This window comes from Suncus etruscus, chromosome 6 (genome assembly GCF_024139225.1).
Source record: "Suncus etruscus isolate mSunEtr1 chromosome 6, mSunEtr1.pri.cur, whole genome shotgun sequence".
Lineage (NCBI taxonomy): Eukaryota > Metazoa > Chordata > Mammalia > Eulipotyphla > Soricidae > Suncus > Suncus etruscus.
Window position 1 is genome coordinate 101,935,849 of NC_064853.1, and position 13,110 is coordinate 101,948,958.

The 13,110-nt window shown below is 43.9% G+C and overlaps 1 protein-coding gene across 1 annotated transcript in view; it reads right to left on the reverse strand.

The window, feature by feature from the left end:
• The window catches only part of EPHB1 (EPH receptor B1), a 411,882-nt gene that overhangs the window by 13,135 nt on the left and 385,637 nt on the right, over positions 1 to 13,110 (reverse strand). Inside the window, exon 13 of the mRNA XM_049775927.1 lies at positions 284 to 433. Coding sequence (XP_049631884.1) covers positions 284 to 433 — 150 coding nt within the window. The remainder of the gene's footprint in view (positions 1 to 283; positions 434 to 13,110) is intronic.

Below are 13,110 nucleotides of genomic sequence, written 5' to 3' on the forward strand. Positions count from 1 at the left end.
CCACTTGCAGCAGGGTATATGCCCTGGTGAATCCTGAATTAGACACAGTCCACAGTGTCCATAGCCATCCCAGGGACCTCAGTAACCACTGGAAATGTCATAGTTCCATGCTGGGCTCTGTGCTAAGTCACACTTTGATGTCCAGCATGTACCTGGATCCCCTGGCCACCTCAAGACCAGATGAAGAAGCTATGGGCTTATAACATGCAAGAGATCTGGGTATGCCACTGCTGTTTCCATTCCTGGATGGGGTCTGTGGCAGCCCAGAGCTGTAAACACTCACATCTTGATTGGACATGTCCCAGTAGGGCCTCTCTCCAAACGACATCACTTCCCACATGACAATCCCGTAGCTCCAGACATCACTGGCAGAAGTGAACTTGCGGTAGGCGATGGCCTCTGGTGCCGTCCATCTCACGGGGATCTTTCCTCCCTGCAAGAAGGAGAAACTGTATCAGCCCATGCAGATTTCTAATTGAAAGCTGGTGAAAATAACTTGGACAGGCCCATCCTGTGTCCAACTCACACTGTCTAGAACAGTGAGACAGTGAGTGTATTGGGACCTGCTAGGGAGGCCTGCCTAGAGGTTATGGGAGCTTGGGTGGGTATCAGACCTCACACAAACACAGAAAATTCTGGGAGATGGGCCCACACTGAAGCTTAATTTGATCCCCAGATCCCCACATACTGATCCCAATGACTCATTCATGAAAGGAGGTAGGAGGACAGTAACTGTCAAAATGCAATAAAACCTGAAATTTTGTAGTGCACGAGAGACCCAAATTAAGGATGTCTTTGTTCCACAGAATGCTCCAAGTCACAACACTGAGGTCAGAAGAAAGGAGCACCAATATGAGGAGAGAGTAGCAGAACTTTCTGCGCTATTCCCAGATCACCAAAGCAACCTCTGCTCTACCGTCCTTGCGTGCCACCTTGGGAGCACGCAAGTGTCCCCTTCCTCGTGGTTTTTAAAAGTTGGGCAAGAAAATAAATATCCCCAGGGACCCGGATAAAGGCCTTGCAAATGGTGATCTTCTTAGCTCCAAGAAGGTATTCAGAATACATTAAAAAAAAAAAAAAAAAGCAGATGCAGGGAACAGTGAGGGTCCAAGGCAGCAAGTAAACCCAAACATTACTTTTCAGTGGAACCTTATTAAGGTTTTCTTTACTTCTTGTAAGTAGAGAGCCAAAGGTTCATCTGGAGCATTTCCATCAGGCCTCTACTCAGTGCAACATGGATCTTCCTCCTCTTTCCTGCCTCAACTTTGCACACTGGGAAGCCTGCAAATAGCCCAGGCAGTCTGTGCTGAGTGGCCTAGGGCCAACGTCTCTGCAGACACAGCTTCCTCTTTTTTCAAGATTTAGAAACTGAGGATGTCTTTCGAAGGCGTTGCTCTTAGGTGTGTTTCTCATTTTCTTCTTGCTCTCAGACATCACACTGGAAGTTTCCAATGTGCTTCTTGGTTTTTCTTGCCAGAGTTTGGACCACTCTGACCTATGAGTGGGGTCTTAGCCATTCATTTCCTTGTCAACAAGGAAGCACTGAGCACTTAGCCTTTTTAAAGGAATGGGAGAACAAAACCTATCTCTGCCCTCAAGACAGTAAAATATGTTGTTAACAAGATAAAAAGTAATGGGTGGTGAGGCGCAGGCAATGTAGGTGTTCTGAGAAGTGGAGACCCATGGAGATAGGTAGGGATTTGGGAAGATGATTGAGAGCATTCCAAGGGTCTGTTTCCTGTCAGGTTAAGAGCCTCAGATCCTTTGGTCAGGTTGGCATGGGACCTGGTACAAATTTCCTAACTTCTTTGTGCCTCGGATTCTCATTGGGAAAATGGGCAATGATTGAACAAACATAGTTAGGCTGTGGTGAGGACAAAGTAGGTTTAACCCATACAATAGCTGAGAGAGGGCTATTGAGAGGAGTTCTATGCCTGTGGACACTTCACCACACACAGTTCTCGAATTCAGTCAAACTAAAACCAGGAGGTAAAAAAATCCGAGTCAAGAGGAACCCAATTGTGTAGCTGTAGCTACAAGTGTAGCTGTAAATAACCCAATGCAGACTGAAGCCTGAAGCCCTAAGGAGTACAGAAGAGAAGCAAGCAGGGAGAAGCAAATGCTCTGTACCATTAAGAACAGGAAAGGGGGGGGTGCTCATGAAGACTGCCCACCACATTGTTCTTTACTTTCAGTTCTTTGTGCCAACCATGATAACTTTACTTTCCATCTTTTTGTGAGACCTAGACTGCTTCCATGATACACCAAAAATGCCTCTCTCTGAGACTCTGCCCATTTGCCTCCTCCATGGCTGAGTGAGGAATATTGAGGGTGGCTGTGCTCAGAGATCACTAGCGGCAGTGGTCCTGGGGAGCAAACCATTGTTGACCATATATATGGCAAGGGCTTTCTTCTTTCCTCCATTCTTTCTTGATTTCCTTCCTCTACTTTCTCCCTTTCTTCCCTTTCTTCTTTCCATCCTCTTATTCTTTATCTTCGCCCTCCCTCTTTCTTCATTTACTCTTATTCTATCTTCTTCAGTAGTGCTCAGGACCTATTACTGGCTTGGTACTCAGGAATTGCCCCAAGTGCTCAGGAGAACACATCGGAATCAAACCAAGGGTCTCACACATGCAAGGCAAGTACTCTATCACTGAATCACATCCCTGGCAGAGAGAGGCTATTTTTACTCTGATCATTTGCATGATCAGTTCACATTACCAAAAATATATATTGGATTTAAGCAGAAATTCCTTATAATCTCTCCATGGTTAATCTGAGCAAGAGTGAAAGCAGATGGAGTAAAACACAATGTATATTTTCCTATGGTCTGAAACCAAGTCTGGGAGGAGTAAAGGTGAGCTGGTGTGGCTTTCCCAGGTTGCATGCATACAGCTTCCTGACTTCCCCTAGGACTGCAGCAGCTTAAGTGGGGGAGATGTTCTCAGCACAAATGTCAGCAGAATGACAGCTGCCGGGGGCAGGCTGGGCTGATTACAGTAGGAGCTATTCTCTCTACCCTTCCCCTTGCTCCTGACCCCCAACAGAACTTCACACTTGATTGGAGGCTCTGATTCCTATATGTGGAGACAGGTTAGCATTCATGATGCATGACCTGAGCACATGAAGGCCAGGATTTGAGAGCCCCTAAAACCAGATTGTAGGCCCACATTAGTGGGGGCAGGGGAGTATTGCCATCTGGCAAAGACCAGAGAACGGGATCCTTGTTCTTTCAAATATCTGGGTTAAATGAGGTAAGAGACACATTCAATTAAGAGTGAATAAGTGAGAGAGGGAATGTGTGTAATAGTATGTCTATGTGAGCATCTGAGTGTATATAGGAGAGAAAGTAGTGTGAGTGCATGCATGTCATAATATATGAGAGTGTGAGAGCAGAGTTTGTGAGTCTGAATGTGTCGAAGAGTGTGAATGAATGAGCCCAATTATATATGTGAAAGTATGTATATGAGTAGCATATGTGCGAGTATATATCTGGGAAGATGAGCCAGTCTGTATATGAGACTGTAATGTGTATATATGTAGGAGAGTGTGTGTGTTAAGTATCTGTGCAAGTATGCATGAGTGTACACATATGCAAAAGAACTCAAGAATGTGTGTGAGTGAGAATGTGAATGTGTGTGCATGTGAGAGTATGTGGAAGTGGGAGAACCCAAGGCCAGGTAGAGCAGAGGAAAAGATTGCAGACTGATCTGTGGCCTGTAGGAAGAGGAAGTGGTGATGAACCAGCGATTCTTCTGAATATCAAAGAGGAGGTTCTGGAATCTAAAGGTGTCTTCTCTGCCAAGTGTGGAGCAGCTCCCAGGTTGCCAGGTGTAGTGGCAGGGATGCCTGATCTGTTTGTGAAGCACTGCAGAATACTGGTCAGACCCACACCGCAGTGTCTCACATCATGGACACACTAAACACAAGGTTTGACCTGTTATCATCACCCCTCATCCCAGCAGGTGGCAGAGCTTTCTCAAAGTGCTATTCTGGACAAGAAGGTGACAGCTTGTCACCACCATCTCTCATTCCCAGTCAGAGAGCAGGGAACACTGACTTTCAGACAGAGCTAAAGGAGGCCAAAGTCAGGTAGGGGTGAGAGGTCTTTCAGTCAGTGATTTTAAACTTTCCTTCTGGCTATTTCAGCCTCAAATCCTTGCACTGTTTTCTGAAGCTCAGAGGAGATAATTATGGGGATGAGTCTTTAATGTGTCTGCAGCAGGAAATCTGTCCTTTCAGGGATGAGGAGGGGCCCTATGGAGGGAAGCAGAGAAATGCTGGGGTGGCAGCAGATGGGGTTTCTGCTAGCTAGAATGAAGACAGGATGGGCCTCCTGCAGGCAAGAAGGCAGAACCAGAGTGCTCAAAGCCAATATCATCCTGTGTCTGCAAAGCATGGAAGAGCCTTGCCTTCGTCGGGTATCTGTCAGGAGGGAAGGAACAGAGGGGACAGATTCTCAAGGGTGTGAAACAGAGGGGCAAGGTGCTGATGCTGAAGGGAAGATTGTGACTGTAGCTGTTGGTTCAAGGCACCAGAAGACTTATGACTAGGGTTGTTGAGTGTGGAGTTTCATTCTCCAGAGAATTAGTTTCCCCAGAGGTGCTTCAGGGTCTCTCCATACTGGGGCCTGTGGGAGGGAAAGGGCACAGGAGAAACCAGGTCTTGGACCTTATGTATTATTCCATATATAAAGCTTGTCTCTACTCAGGGTGAGGCAAACTATAAAGATTTTGTGCATGCATGTATGCACATTGTATGCAACTTTGTGTATATGTATCGCACATGTGTGTGAAGTCTAATGAACTAAACTATGTGACTACCATATTAATTCTAACCCAGTCACTTTTAGGGTTACCTGCTGATAACCTGTATCTGCCAACACACGTATTGGTATGCACCAATAAGTAAGTGTCAGTGTCAAAGTCTTCATCCTTCAGATTCAGCCTGCCTGCATCTGTGCAGCACCCACTCCCCAGAAGCAATGGAAGTGCTAACCAGGCTGCTCGCTACTGTGCCACTCCGAGCTCTGCTTCTCAAACCTGCTCATGTGCACAGTTTCCTAAGACCAAGTCTGAATCTAGTATTGATTTTTTTTCTGCCAGTTATTTAGCCTAAAAATCTCTGTTAAGGTAATATTTCTGGGTATATGGGTGCTGGCAAAATATTTTTCTTTCCAAATCCTGGTAAATATATCAGTAGAGATATAGCAAGAATCCCAACACATTCATATTGAGTACGATGACTCTGTGCTTGTTTAGTGAACCCTGGAGTCATGATATATGAGAAATCCCCTTGATGTCTGGAAGTAACAAGTTTATGACCATCAGTCAATGGCTCTGAGTTTTATGTTATTCACTTTCAAAAAGGCTGGCCATCTGCAAAACACATTGGGGTTATTTGGAAGCTCCAACATGGCATATATAAATAAGCCATACATATTGATGGCACTGTTAAACAAGAATTTATTGAGTGTTGTGTGTTGAGTGTGCCTACTTAAAAGGTGCAATGTCCAAGTTCTAACTTCCTATTCCATAGTATGATCTTATTTGGAAATTTGGTCTTCGCAGCTATAACCAAATAAGATGAAGTCATACTGGTTTTTGAGCACCCCTACATCCACAGTGGTGGCTGTTAGGAAGGCCACATGAGGAATCTCAGGCACACAGGGGAGATTAACCACATTAAGATGGAGGTAGAAATGGAAATAGTATCTACAAGCAGAGAAACTTTAAGGACTGAGAGCAATCACCAGAAATAAAGAGAGTAACATGCAACATTCCTCTCTGGAGCCTTGGGAGAGAGCATGACCAGGCAATACCTTGAAAACTTCTGGCCTAGCTAACATCATGTACGAAGGTTAAATCAAAATGGATGAAAGACCTCAATATCAGACTCGAAACCATAAGATATATAGAACAACACTTAGGTAAAACACTCCAGGACATTGAGACTAAAGGCATCTTCAAAGAGGAAACTGCACTTTCCAAGCAAGTGAAAGCAGAGATTAACAGATGGGAATATGTTAAACTGAGAAGCTTCTGCACCTCAAAAGAAATAGTGCCCAGGATACAAGAGCCCCCCACTGAGTGGGAGAAACTATTCACCCAATACCCATCAGACAAGGGGCTAATCTCCAAAATATACAAGGCACTGACAGAAATTTACAAGAAAAAAACATCTAATCCCATCAAAAAATGGGGAGAAGAAATGGACAGACACTTTGACAAAGAAGAAATACAAATGGCCAAAAGACACATGAAAAAGTGCTCCACATCACTAATCATCAGGGAGATGCAAATCAAAACAACTATGAGGTACCACCTCACACCCCAGAGATTGGCACACATCACAAAGAATGAGAACAAGCAGTGTTGGCGGGGATGTGGAGAGAAAGGAACTCTTATCCACTGCTGATGGGAATGCCGTCTAGTTCAACCTTTATGGAAAGCAATATGGAGATTCCTCCAAAAACTGGAAATCGAGCTCCCATATAACCCAGCTATACCACTCCTAGAAATATACCCTAGGAACACAAAACTACAATACAAAAATCCCTTCCTTACACCTATATTCATTGCAGCACTATTTACCATAGCAAGACTGTGGAAACAGCCAAGATACCCTTCAACAGATGAATGGTTAAAGAAACTGTGGTATGCAGCCGTCAGGAGAGATGAAGTCATGAAATTTTCCTATACATGGATGTACATGGAATCTATTATGCTGAGTGAAATAAGTCAGAGAGAGAGAAAGACGCAGAATGGTCTCACTCATCTATGGGTTTTAAGAAAAATGAAAGACATTCTTGCAATAATAACTTTCAGACACAAAAGAGAAAAGAGCTGAAAGTTACAGCTCACCTCATGAAGCTCATCACAAACAGGGATGAGTTTAGTTAGAGAAATAACCATGTTTTGAACTATCCTAATAATGAGAATGTACGAGGGAAATAGAAAGCCTGTCTAGAGTACAGGTGGGGGTTGGGTGAGGGAGGAGGGAGATTTGGGACATTGGTGATGGGAATGTTGCACTGGTGATGAGTGGTGTTCTTTACATGAGTGAAACCCAAACACAATTATGTATGTAATAAAGTTGTTTAAATAAAAACAATTAAAAAAAAAAGAAAACTTCTGGCCTATAAAACTGGAAGAGAACAAATTTATTTTTATTTTTGTTTGGGGGCCATCCCAAAGGGGCTCAAGACTATATCTTGGCTCTGTACTCTGGGATCACTCCTGACAGGTTTAAAGGACTATAGAGGATACCAATGATCCAACCTCTGTAAGGTAATACCTTACCCACTGTACTGTCTCTGGTCAAGAAAAAAATGTGCATGGGGAGAGTCATTTAATTTGCATACTCTGTTGCATCAGACATTAGAATCTAACGCATAAAATATATATAATTTTCTCAGGCATAAGTTTAAAACTTTTGCTAAGTTCTTCTGACAGATCCCCCAGGCTATGAGGGGACTCTAGAGTGAGGGACAGATCTAACATTTATACCGTAATCTGGGGTATGAGGATACACCACGACTTCTTGGAACATTTTTTTCACAGGTGTTTAAATGCAGGCCAGACATACTTTGAAGGATGGCGCTTGCCTCCAGTATGAGTATGAGTAGGAGTGAATTTCAGGAGGAGCTATAAGTGTGGTGGGTGAAGACTCCACAAGCAGTTGTGAGTATGGTGGCCAAGTGTGGTGGCTGAGGAGAATGAGTATGGTGGTTGAAGATAGCAAAAGGGATTGTACATCGTGGGGTGTTCTAGAAAGTATTTCATAGATGTTATCTGCATGTTTCTGGGTGAAGTCTTCACTGGTAGATTGAGTATGTGAATGAGGAGATGGATGGGAGTTGAGTGCTGTGGGATGAGGAGTTTAAGGGGGAGCTATCTGAGAGTCATAGATGAAGGTATTACAGGGGACTGTGTTGTAGGGGGAGGTCATCACAGTTGACTAAATGAACGTTTTGGGGTGAGGACTTCTTGGAAGCTAAGTGCTATGGGGGTACATACTTCATGAAATCTTGCTAATGATTATAGGTGAAGACATAAGGGGCTGAGTGTTGTGGATGAGGACATAGTTGGGGGGGGGGAATATTGTGTGTTGGAGTCACCATGGTACATGTACTGACAAGGTGATGAGGACCAGTCAGGGGAATTCTGATGAACTCCTGGGAACATAACAGCTCTCTGCTCTCTGGCTGAAGGCATGGCATACCTGGTGGAGTAGAAGGGGAGTACCACCCAGCCTAACATCAAGACTTATGTGCCACCCAGGTCTTGCTTTACAAAGTCTTCATTGCAAAGCACTGCCTTTCTATATAAGCTGCCAGAGGCCTGTAGTTTTTAAGTGTGATCCCTCCTTGGCATCATCATGAGGAGCTTGTTTATACTACCAGTGCCTGCTCTGAATTATTCATTTTCCAGAATATATACTGAGTTGGAAAAGTTTTTCTCGTTGTGGGAATTTTAGTCACTTTAATTGCAGCCATCAGTCAATAAACAATAGCCTGAAGCAGTGATTTTCTAACTTGCCCGTCTCTCAAATTTTTCTTGGAAGTCTGTTAAAACAAAAAAACAAAACAAAAATACAAACAGAAACAAATGCACAACATGTTATAAGGTCCTAACTTAAAATTCTAAGTTTACTAATCCTGGGATACAGCTTGATAACTTACATTTTGACCCCATTTCCAAAGTGGACCCTACAGGGGAACTAGCCCAGTGGACGTGCAGCAGAACTTGACTTCACTGTGTCTTTGTCAGAGGCTGGGCTCAAGCTGAAGCCTCTTGGGATGAGCCCTGAGCTGTGCAGCCAGGGAAAAGTTCCTCACACTTGGCTCCCACAAAGACTACAAACCACCTTAAAACATGGAGGAGATCTTAAAACAATGGAGGTAAAAGGGCAACCCCAAATTTCCCCAAGTATATTGGTGACCCCAGCAAGGGTTGGAATGCCCTTGCTCAGGGTAGGTTGAACTTTTCCCTGGGGCTGTAGCCATCCTGATACCTTGGTTGAGCTTCATGGGTGGGGTACTCTCCCATGAGAGAGTTTGTGCAGCCCCAAGTTCACAGGCACAGATGGGTCTGCAGGCTGGGAACAACTACATGCCACTCCCTCCTCCTGTCTGAGAAGCCTATAGCTGCTTTATGTGCAAACTCCAAGAGGCACTTAGAAAGAAGTTCTCTCTTTAAAAGCACTCCAAATACACTGACCCATTTCCCTTCCCCCATCTCCTGGATTTTTACAGATAATACCCACAACAACTAAGTAGGAAAGTAGTTTCCGCCCAAAAGGTTATCTTTCTGAGTGTAACAGGCTCCTCCCAGTCAGTAGGAATGAGTTCTGGCTGCTAAATTGCAACTGAGTCTATATAATATAGAGGCTGCTCAGGCTTTCCAGGATGCCAGGAATTTGCATGAAAACAGTCTCTCCATCTTCCGAGAGAGATCATCTGGCCCTGCTGCTTATTTCTTTGCAGAAGCCACAATCTTGATGGTGACACTGTAATTTATTACCATGCTCAGGATGATGATGCAACACACAGAGAATGAGGATTTGAGGTGGGGAGCAGGCTGCAGAAACAGGTGAGCTTTGGGAGAGGATGGTCTTATTTGTCATGCAAATAGCTCAGGAGCAGAGAAGAGGAGCTGGGAGAAAAGACAACCCAAAAAGACATACAGATTTGGTGGCAGACAAAAATTGTTTCTAAATAGAATGTTTTTCAAAGCTTCTCTGCGAGGATTAGCTACTCCTCCAAAATGAGTGACACAATGTGTTTTGTACTGGTAATAAAATATGTGATATGAATAGCTATAAATGGAGAGATTTATAGTCAGTAGGGTCCTCACTAACTCTCCCCTGGGCGTTGTGTTCACTGAAACCCCTTCTGTGAGATGCTGCAGAAGGTGATTGCTGCCCAAACATCATTTTCCAGCAGCTAGAGAAAGGCCCATTTGGATATAAATTAACTAAAAATATGCGAATGATAGTGTTTCATGTGTGAAGAACAGAAAGGCTACTTGGTGACGTTCCCCAGCTGGAAACAAAATCTCATTCTTCAACCAAATCGATTTTATTTCTCTGTACTACACTGTCAGGGCAAACAGCTGGCTTTTACTACACACACCTCAAATAGCTCCTGATGGCTAAAATGTGGGCATCATCATTGTTTTGTTGTTCTTTTTTTCAGTCACACACAGCATTTCTTGAGTTTATAATTAAATAGTGAGGAGGAAAACAGAGCTAAATAATTCACTGGCTGCTGTCACTGATCAGCAGGCATTGGGCACATTCTCTGGGCCAGGAAGAGATCAGTATAAATCAGGCAGAGATCAAGAAACTACAGCACTTTTTTTCCTGAGGAGGGTGCTATTCCAGGGAATGACCCATAGGAACTCTGCTTAGTAATGGGTCCTCTTGGCTTTTCTTGGTGCAATCCCAGTAACCTAGATGTTGTTCTTAGTGTTCTTGAGAACAGCTCTGGCGAGGATGATTCAATTCATTTGCTCAATGTGCTTTAGATGCCCAGATGATGAAATGGGCTATAGAGGGAGTCAGTGCTCTTCAAGGATCTGTGGGCAAGACTATATCTGTGTTTTTCATACAAATATCTGCCCTGTTTTCCCACCCTTGCTGGAAATGGAGTGGAGAGTATGAACCTCCCCTTTGTCCTTTGGATGACTAGAGTGGTGAGAGAACTGGGGATGGCAGGATGGAGGAGGAGACTTCCAGAATCAGGACCAATCTATGGCCTTCAGATACTGGAATGGAAAGTGGTAGTGCTCCTTTCTAGAGCCAATCAGTCCCATGGCTATTTTCAGAGATACCAGAATCCTCCTGCATATCCTCCAGTCTCCAAGGCTTTGGCCTTGTCAACATGACATGAGGGACCTCACCTCTGCCCCCAGGAGCCTCCATCCTGATTCCAGCTAAGCACACTCTCTTTTGTTTTCTCTTCGGTTGGATGCAGAAGGTGGGCTGGCTGTATCCGCTAGGTTCTCCCCTACAGGAGAAGTTGGCTCTGTCCAGCATTTCCCAGACTTCTCCAGAGCTCTCCTCAGCTTAAAGGATACTCCCTCATCTTCACAGAAGTGACTCTGACCTGTAAATCTTTCCCTTCATCATGCCATGTATCTTTGGTACAAACCTCTTCAATATGTGTATCAGCAATAGTCCTTACTGACATAATAATTTAAGGATGGCTTTTCCCAGGTTCACAGGTCACATCTCTACTCCCCCCACCTGCCCCACTCTCCTTCCAGCAGCTATTTTAAAAGAATCAGCCCCATTAAATGACAAACTCTTCCTGAATCCTGAACTGCACTCTCTTCTTGGCATGGCTTCTCCCCCAAACAAAACCAGCAGTTATAACCAAGTCACTTAACCACTCTGTCTTACCATTTCCACCTGCCAATGGGAATAATAATGCTTAATTATCTCAGAGGGGTGTACGCAGAGTTGACAGCTAAAGCTGGTGCTGTTGTGAGAGTGTAAGGAGGCTGTTTGGAGCCCACTCTGGCCTGTTCCCAGTGGGTCTCCTCTGCTGGCTTGAAGTGAGGCAAAGCTGAGCCAGTTAGCTACCTAGAGGAACAAGGGAGGCCCCATTTTTTAACCCCTTCTCCTTCAAGGACACAAGTCATCTCTTAAACTCCATTTTACCAATACTGATTGTTGAGGAGAAGAGTCACACGAATTTGTCCCAAGAGGTGTAACAGTTTCTGTTTAAACCCCATGTGGCTCTGCAGAGTGGGGACAGGAAGGGGAGAGAAGAATGTAGTAGAGTCTGCACAAGGGTTGTAGCTTTTCTCCTCCTCCCACCCCCAGGAAAAAGGAATCTGGTCCCTCAGTCAAAGTGTTATGCTCCACCTCCTGGGAGTCTGGGGATGTGATATTTTTGATATTTGGGGAATGTGCACTGACACAAAGGTGTAATGTGAAATAAAATGAGGTGCATCATGGATTGCTCTCTTTCTAGGAAAGCATTATGAACAGGCACCATGGGGTGAGTCTGTGTGTGTCTTTGTTCTCACACAGTCAGGACTCCTCCATGGCATTATGGGCAGGAACATGAATTTTTACCCAAATTTAAAATACATATTTCTGGGGCTGGAGCAATAGCACAGCAGGCAGGGCATTTGCCTTGCACGCTGCCTTCCAGAGTTTGCTCTCTGGCATCCCATATGGTCCCCTGAGCCTACCAGGTGTGATTTCTGAGTGCAGAGCCAGGAGTAACCCCTGAGTGCCACTAGGTTTGACCCCAAGCCCAAAATAATAATAATAATAATAATGATAATGATAATAATAATAAATACAAGTTTCTTAGCTTCACTCTGAGGGGCCAGGCCAGATGCGACAGTATGAGGAACACTTATCCTAAGTGAAATTTAAAGAAGTAAGATCCCTGGTCTCAAAACCAGGACCTTACTTGTGTTCTACCACTGAGTCGTATCTGCAGTTCTAAGCTGGTATGATTTCAAACTGTGTTTCAATGAATATTTTTTTAATGTTTTATAATTTATCTAACCACTGTGGTTTACACAGTTGCTTAAAATACATTTGTTTCTGCCATTCCATGTTCCAACACCAGTTCCACTACCAATGTAAAATTCTCTCCACCATTGTCTCTGGATTCCCACCACCCCCTACTGCCCCTTTCACAGACATGAAATAATTTACTTTATATTGCTATTTTCCAACTAATTATTCATGGAAGGATCGAAAAAAACTTAAGTGAAAGAAAATTTGTGAAAATGATTATATCTCGTGAGGGTCATTAAGCTATTGTCTGAAGGTTTATTAAGTTGTATGTTGCTAGTTACTTATTGGTATTGGTTTTGTTTGTTAACCTATGTTAACTTTACTTTGACATTTACATTCCTAATGTGTTGTGAAGCCACATATACTACCACGTGTTCCTGGGTTCTAGGTTCTGTGGCTGGCATGGCAGCAGCTGTGGGACATGTCTGTGACTGCCAAAACTTCTGGAAGTATGGAAGTGTGGGAGGAAAGCTCTTTTCCTAGGTCTGAGATCCTAGAGTTTTTAGTTCAAATACAGGCATACTTGAATTTTGATCCATTAGGCATCTCTGCAAAGATTAGTGG